The sequence below is a fragment of the Lissotriton vulgaris genome, unplaced genomic scaffold (assembly GCF_964263255.1).
Source record: "Lissotriton vulgaris unplaced genomic scaffold, aLisVul1.2 SCAFFOLD_1065, whole genome shotgun sequence".
Lineage (NCBI taxonomy): Eukaryota > Metazoa > Chordata > Amphibia > Caudata > Salamandridae > Lissotriton > Lissotriton vulgaris.
The window spans coordinates 168,314-176,664 of NW_028253252.1; the positions used below are offsets into that span (position 1 = coordinate 168,314).

Sequence of the window (8,351 nt, forward strand, 5' to 3'; positions counted from 1 at the left end):
CACTGAAAAAAACCCATCTTTCAGCTAGTTGATTCACTCCATGTCTTCTACTGTTTTCGCTCCGATATGCCACAATTGGGCGCCGATTTTTTAGATGTTTGTTTCAACTAAATTTCACAACCCCTTCCCTCTGATCTCAAAATTCTCCATCTGGTTAAGGCAAGAGTGAATGTGGTATTAGATCCAGTGAGACCCCACTCTTGTTTTAGTAGAGCCAAGGCATGGCTTAAGATTCAGCGGTCTCCTCTTGCCTTCCCTCTTCTGCAAACTAAGAGGACTCAGGTTGGTGGCTTGGAGATTGAAATTGCAGTTAGTTCAGTAGTTCTGAGTAAGTACCCCATTTAGGCATCCAGGAGGCGTGCTACACTTTTATACCAGACATCTGGCTCCTTGAAGACAGTGGTGGATTTTACATCAGTTGGATCCTTAGTCTTGCCTCACCTCGTATTAGGATGCATGGATGGATTTAATCCAGGTCTCTACCCTAGAGAGGAGTGCCAATATGTACCATGGTTGTGTGTCACTCTGGATCCTCGCTGGGTGGCAGCATAACCCAGAGTGAGATTTAATCAAGCCACGCAAGGCCATCTTGCATGGCATGATAAATTTAGAATAGCGCATGGCAGCAAACCGCTGCATTGCTTAACTTTGCAGCAGAGGCATGCCACAAGTGGAGCGTGGGTGTTCCCACACATCTACCCATGCATTGACATTCCCATGTTTACCAAAACACTGATAGACCTGGGAATGCGTAAGGATCTATACATGCCCACGATAAATGCAATGACGAGAAATAACTTTAGTTCACCTGGTGTGCTGCCAGAATGCAGCACACTTTGAAAGAGGGGAAATGTCTCCAGAGGCTGATTTGTGGCCCGTCAAAAAAAAAATCTTGGCTAAAACCATGGTGTACGGGTGCACTAGTGCAGGCAGAGCACAAACGCACCACATAAAATGTTACATACCCGCCCTCGCCTTTTCTTGCTGCAATGCATAAAAAGTTAATGAATATGCTCCTCAATGGGCAATGCATAAAAAGTTAATGAATATGTTCCTCAATGAGCAACAATTGGAGCCTATTGCGAAAGATCAGAGTTGATTAGGAAGCTATTAAAAAGTTTAAATAATCGACAACCTTTTCAATCTAGTTCTGCTTGTTCCCAATGTGTCCCATTTCACTTTTAGCCTATTGACCACATCTTTCCTTTAAGTTTCTCCAAGTTGCCCTAGCTTCTGGAGCCTTTAATCTTTTAACACCAATTTTGTAAAACATTTAGGTAGAAAGATATTTGGACTGTGACCTCGTTTTATTCATAACGTTATTTTCACCTTTCATTTGGACCAGGTGATTACTCTTCCTGTGTTTGGCCCAAAACACAGGAGACCGTGCATGGAGACAGATGACCAGATATATGGTCAAGCGTGCAACTAGCGCTTGCAATATGTGGCTGTACCAATCTGACTACCACCATGCACTGTGCACCTACAAGTCCTGGAACCTCTAAGGCAGTGCGTTTGCTCCAAAGTGCATCACAACTATCAAATGTAAAGCGTGGTTGACCTCACCGGGCCGCAGTAAACAAACCAGCTTGTGGCAAATATCCAGGAAAGAAGTAAGGCATTCCATCGAATGTATGGCTAAACATGGTGAAGCTACATGCAGTAACTTGGGATCAGCCAAGTTAGTCTAATTTATAGACGTGCCACAAAGTCAATCAAGCAACCCCTCCCAAAAAATGTTAATCTATGCTGGATTTTAAAATATATATAGTAAATGAAGTGAGCAACCCAGTAAACCTTTGGGGGCTTGGGTAAAACGTGATAGAATGGGTAAAGTTGCCTCCAAAGGAGTTTGTTATACTAATTAAATTGAGTTAATTGTGTAAATAAATGAAATACAGGTGACTTAATCGTCCTGAGTGAAATTAATTGCAGTGAATTAGATGAACATACACATACTTAGGACTGACTAAACACAATACTTAACACTGAAACAATAACCAATGGACAAGTGTATAGGCAAAAAATAGTAGATTTTATCAAAATTCAATCATAAAGGGAAAAAAATACAGAAAAAATGTATAAAACAGGAATACAGGATGAGTGTCAGAAAGCAAATCAAAATCTCTGTAAAGCCTGTAAACCGCCTATCCAAAATAAAGATACAAAAAATTCTCCTTTGGTAAAGCTGAGATCCAAAGGAGAATTTGTTGTATCTTTATTTTGGATAGGCGGTTTACAGACTTTACAGAGATTGATTTGCTTTATACATATTTACTGTATTGTATTTTTCCCTTTATGATTAACTCAATTTAATTAGTATAACAAACTCCTTTAGTCAACTTTACCCATTCTATCACGGATTTTAAAATAGACCGAGCACGGTTAAAACAAAAAATAAAAAAAATAAAAAAAACACATTCAAAGACAGGTCTCGGGTGCGATGAAAACGGGCTTCGCCACGGCAAACCTATAGCCACATAGGACATAGTTACAAGCACAAAAATCTCTGCCTCAAAGCGGACTAACCTGAAGGGACGTAAAAAAAATCAAGGCATTAACTGGTGCAGACCTTGTTAAGGTGTAAACCTTGGGCTCGCCAAAACGGGCGCAAGCTACTATCCTTCCAAACATAATGTGTCCGGGTAAGAATATCAAAGTGTATTACACCCTTCGAGCAGACACTAGATTACAGAACGGTTGCTGTAAACTACCAGACGCCAAGTATGCGAGGCCTGTCAACAGTAAAGTTGCAGTTGATTAGCCGTCCCTGTCAGTAAAAGAACGCACTTGCAGCAAATGTTTATCGTGTTTAGTCTTACTCAGGGTGACAGATTGCGCATGGCAAAGTGAGCTTTTCCGCTAAACCTGGAAAAAAAAGCACACATTTGGACTGTAAAGAAAACGCATACATCAGGAGATGTTACATGGGAGAAAGTTAAACGAGGAACTAAATACGAACAAGCATAGTAAATTCAATATTTTTTATTTCTCCAAACCCAGAATATTAAAAACGCGGGAGACAAATAAAAAATATATAATTGAGTTCCACCGTAAGGGAATGATTTCGTGGAGTTGGTCAGATAAAGGTTGGTGCCCCATTTTCAACCAGTAAAATGTACCAGTTGGATTTCATAAATAAAATGCGGTATGCACGTAGAGTCCATGAATTTCTCGGTATGTTACATTTTACAGCATGCCAGCTGGAGTTTTAGATTACTTTCTTCAACTCGTCGTAAATGACCAGCACAAAAGCACCACCCATCCCTCGGAGAACATTGGACCAGGCACCCTTGAAGAAAGCCTTGGAACCTTCGTCACGAGCAATCTTTTTCCAGCAGTCGATGGTTCCAGAGTACATGATATCCGCTAAAAGAAAAATTACGATGGGTCAATAAATGGAATTGGTAAGTCACCAGCCGTCAAGAGGATTAGTTAGAGCAAGGTCATTTGAAGCGCTTAGTATAGATAACGGAAAAATGCATGTCATTTTTTTAATCAACTTTGTACTCCCGAGGTGTTGGATTCAGCGCCCCCCAACCACCAGGACCGCGACCTTCTGAAAGCTTTAAACTCCCGAACCGCTTGCCTAAAGCCGGACTAGACTCAAGTGTTTGACTCCCAGAGCACAAGGATCACGCATTGTGCTGCCCCTAGGAAGGACTCCAGTCTTTGATACAGAGGCGTGTACAACGAGTAGAAGAATAGAACTCACCTGCTTTTCTGCCGGACTGCATCATCATACGACGTCGGACCGTGTCGAATGGATAAGAAGTAAATCCTGCCACTGCTGTCACTGACTGGGCAATCATCCAACTGACAAAGATGTGAGTATTCTTGGGATCGGGCAGCATACCTAAAAAGCAAACGAACAAAGTTTTAAATATTGGCACTCCTGACAGGGCAAGAGAGCAAAAGGTCTCCGACAGCATGCTCGCCTTCGGTACAAGCCATCATCATCCGTCAGGATGTAAACCAAGCAAACTAACCACCACTGACCCAGCATGGTAAGCCGGAATATGACTGATACACGCAACTGCAACCTCCATGCACGTACCTTTAGCCGTGTCGTAGATGCCGAAGTAGGCCGCTCTGTAGATGATGATACCCTGCACAGACACGTTGAACCCCTGGTAAAGCCCCTTGAGGCCATCCGACTTGAAGATCTTAACGAGACAGTCGCCCAGACCCTTGAACTCTCGGTCTGCTCCGGCTTTCCCCACATCGGCAGCCAGACGGGTACGGGCAAAGTCCAGAGGATAGACGAAGCACAGAGAAGTGGCCCCAGCAGCGCCACCGGATGCCAAGTTACCAGCGAAATAACGCCAGAACTGGGTTCTCTTGTCCACGTTGCCCAGGAAGATCTGCTTGTACTTGTCCTTGAATGCGAAGTTGAGAGCCTGGGTTGGGAAGTACCTGATGACATTGGCCAGGTTACCGCGCCAGAAAGAGATGAAACCCTGCTCCTTGGGGATACGGGTCACACAGTCCATGATTCCCTTGTATTGCATGTCTGCGGTGATCTGCTTACTGGCATGTTGGACCTATAGTGAGAAAAGTACAGGTATTAAGAACGTACATCACGACCAAAGAGATTCAATCACTAACCGTATCACAGTCAATAGGTAGCGGCAAGTTTGTAGAGAAAAGCATTTAGACAACCTGGGATTTTCAGGTCTAAGGAACACCCAGAATGGAAAAGGGTTTATGGCCCAAAAGTTAAAACTGGGACAAAATGTCTAGCGTGACGTCGAGCCTACAAGACAGGTGAAAAACGGAACGACATTGCACTTAAACTGGTCATCGCTACACAGTCCGAGAATAGTTTGTAGAAACCTTTAAAAAAAAAAACACAAACCGAAGGCAAGGCCGGTCTCACCAAGAAAGTTGATCTACACCACACTTTATAATAATTTGCATTTGTCTGCCATGTTAAAGAATTAATGCGTGGTGAACCCTTTTAGAATTCCGGTTTCCGGCATACTCAAACGGCCTTCGTGGACCACGACGTGATTTACAGCCGAGAAAAAAAAAGTCGATTCCGTTAAGGGATTACGGAAATATTTAGAAATGCTTAACTTCGGGAGGCCCGGCTTAGACCCGCGCATTATGGGCGCTGGTTTACCCAGACAGTCGTGGCCATTATGTATGCCGGAGGAAGCGGAAGTTGCGCACAGAGGTAGGCCCGGGGCCTACAGAACAAAGGAGGATGCGATGTCCTTGAGCCCCCTACACAGGCCCCAGGACCAGAGGAGGCAGCAATTCCTAGGGTAGAGATAAAACTGCAGGCCCCTTAGTGGCCAGATGTTTTGGGCAGTACGCACAGGACAGGCGGAGATAGTACTTCCTGCACCAGTTCTTATGACCTTGGACGAGAGCAAGGAGGCTTCAGTGTGTAGGTAGGGAACTGTCAACTAAGCGGTTAACGAGACCACCAACAGTCCAGGTCTGAGACCCACAGTGACGGTAACAAAAAAGCTTCAACGACCTTACACCGGACGAGCGCGTATTTATTTGCACTATTGTACGTAACCCATCACAACATGCATCGCAGCTGTAAGTTAGTCTAGGACTTTAGGATCTCACCTTCACACCGCGAATGTTACATACCCCTCTCTTAGCAATATGGGCCAGTGAAAAGCTTTACATCTAGCGTATACAATAATATATAATACACTGTGACCTAGTTGTCTACACCAGCAGTTGCAGCAAACATACAAACGCTGTTGCTACGTACAAGGCGCTGGTCAATACTAGATTTAGCATCTTGACCTGCAGTAAGGGCCGTTCACGACAGTCTACAAGCTACATCCGTTACGAGGCATACAAGCGAAACTTTCATAATCATGAAATCTTCGCAGTAATACCACCAGGACTCATCCGGTACCCCCGTCTTACCTGCAGCAACAGCTTGACCCTCTCGATAGGTGCCACTGCGGTCTTGGAGATGGCTGCGGCCACTCCGCCGGCCAGAAAGTCCTTGGCAAAGGAAATAGCGGCGTCTGTCATGATGAGGGTTGGTGAATATTACTAAGTTATACAGAATGCTTAGTTCTACCCCGGATGGTTCGGGGTCAACAGATCCAACGGCTGGGAAGAAAACTGGCGAAATGGCCGATTCTTATACCGCAGAGAAGCTTTCAGCCGGGCGGTAACGACGTAGTCCGGCGTCCTCGAGATCTGATTGGCCAAGAAGGAAGGGGGCTGGTATAGAAGCGAGTGCCTCGCCGGGTATTGACACAGAAAAGTTACTACGGTGACCGTGACCGCCATTTTAGGTCTCGAAAATGTCTAATGCAAGGGAACGTGCCAGGAAACCAAGGTGACACTGATGCACCCGGAATTGGATTCAGCAGCTTTTACTTCGAGCATGGCAAAAAACTTACAGATATCCAGACAAGAGATCAAACGTCAACACTCAATTCGTATGAATGCATTTTAAAACAAACTGTCGGAAACTTCTTAATTGGGGGGTTTTGTACGATATAACAGGTTAAATCGCAAAATAATCTCCGCTAACTCCTAAAAATGTGAAAATCATCAAGCCGCTTAAACAAACCGGTTTCCTTTCAGGAGTGATGTCACGGGTTCGCTTTATACAGTTAGTCCGTTCGCATAAAATATTTCCATTTAAAATGGCTGCATAATTCACGTGAGGCCGTGACGTCACGTCTCAGTGAGCTGTCATTGCAGTCTCCTCTGCTGCCCAAAGGGCGGGAGCTGGGAAAGGGTGTCTTCGGGAAGCGCGCGCATGAAGTTGGGGAATGTGGGCGTAAAAGGAAATGACAGTATAGAGGGAGGGCAGTTACACTTTCTGGGCGTGACGTCCATTAAACGAGTTGCTCAGCAACGCACAGAGGATAGAAATAAATACGCACGCTTTCGGTATCAATGAAGAGCCTCACAGGGCTGTTTGCTGGAAAGCGCTGTGATATCTTCTGGCCATGTCCGCGCAATTTTTTTTGTCAAATCTGTTTATTAGCATTTTAGAGGTTTTATGGTACAGTAGGCACTTCAACAATATCAGCTCAGCTATCTGGGCATGTCAGTCGAGCATTCATGTACATTATATCATTACAATCGAGAGACACAGTGTCCCAGTGTAAAGAAGAACTCAAATTAGTATTAATCTTCTTTATTGGCAACTCTGCTCCCAGAAAACATGCTCATATCGCTTCAATCCCCTTCAAACTGTCCCTACAGAACCCCCCCTACATTCTTTGTTCTACGAATGATGTTGTTGCATTCCAAACAAGGAATGATCCAACATGACACATCTTCCTCCTTCCAAACAAAAACAAAAGAAAAATAAAATAAACAAAATACAAAATAAGATGCAAGGAAATAATTTACTCTAACATGTAATCTCTGAATTTGTGAGGAGTATTAATAACTCTACCAAATCTTCCCAGTCTCTTTGAACCTTCACAAATTCGTGGTTCGCACAATTCATTATTATATATATATATATAAATCTTTATTCGGTTTATTCACAGTGGAAAAAAACCATAAAAGAGTACAGTATAACATACATTGTAAAAATACACAAGTTAAAACCAATTCAGATAAAATTCATTTCATAATTAAGAAAAAAGAGAATTATTCTAAGTATACAGGGTGCCGGTTGTGATAGATAAGACCTAGTTTTTTTACAGGTTTTTTCTATGTTTTATAATACACTTTAAGAAACTGCTGACAAAGTAACAGACATTCACTGTTTCTAGCATTTGCAATCTTAAAAAAGCAGGTCGACACTGTCTCAGTCCCCATGATTTGAGTATCGGTAAAAGCCAGATCTTCCTATGGGCTTGATGGTATTTACAAAGCAGGATCACATGCAGATTTGACTGTGCTGATAATCCGTCACAGGGACAGGGGGGCAATATGGGGTCCCAGCAATTTTGTGATGGAAACGTGACCATCCTAAAAAAGATGTTTAACCTAAATCTAGTAATTAACATTCTTTCGTAAGTTGTTAGCTGTAATTCAAGATACGGGTGAATGTCAAAGGCCACTTGGATCATATTTGCATGGATCACTGCCGTTTTCGTGGAATTGGATACAAGTCTTAACAGTTCGAGATGACTTAATGCTTTCTGTTTCAAATCTTTTTTGGAGATGTCCATGATGGAAGACGGGTCAAGATAATAGTTCTCAAGGCCTAAATCATTGAAGAAGTTCCTAACATATAAAAGCCACTTTATTTTCAAAGAATTATCCAGGCTCATTGAGTCTGCAATGATAGCTTGTGACAAGGCATTTTTCTTTGACAGCCAAATGCGACGCCACAGCATCAGGGGCTCTATTTTAATTAGATCCTCCAGGTATGGAATAGCTAATTCTAGGTGCAT

At 43.1% G+C, this 8,351-nt stretch overlaps 1 protein-coding gene across 1 annotated transcript; it reads right to left on the reverse strand.

The window, feature by feature from the left end:
- Nucleotides 1-2,970: 2,970 nt before the first annotated feature.
- On the reverse strand, nucleotides 2,971-6,113 carry LOC147661080 (ADP/ATP translocase 2). The gene is made up of 4 exons (XM_086951350.1): nucleotides 5,899-6,113; nucleotides 4,058-4,544; nucleotides 3,716-3,856; nucleotides 2,971-3,369 (listed from the first exon to the last, which is right to left on the reverse strand). The coding sequence occupies exons 1-4, from the start codon at nucleotides 6,007-6,009 to the stop codon at nucleotides 3,212-3,214; spliced, it is 897 nt and encodes a 298-aa protein (XP_086807476.1). The 5' UTR covers nucleotides 6,010-6,113; the 3' UTR covers nucleotides 2,971-3,211.
- Nucleotides 6,114-8,351: the final 2,238 nt, after the last annotated feature.

Coding starts and splice junctions, on each gene's coding strand:
- LOC147661080 (XM_086951350.1), bottom strand. CDS start 6,009: ATGACAGACGCCGCTATTTCCTTTGCCAAGGACTTTCTGGCCGGCGGA. Junction 4,545..5,898: donor GGGTCAAGCTGTTGCTGCAG/GTAAGACGGGGG, acceptor TTCTCACTATAG/GTCCAACATGCCAGTAAGCA. Junction 3,857..4,057: donor CATCTACGACACGGCTAAAG/GTACGTGCATGG, acceptor TTTGCTTTTTAG/GTATGCTGCCCGATCCCAAG.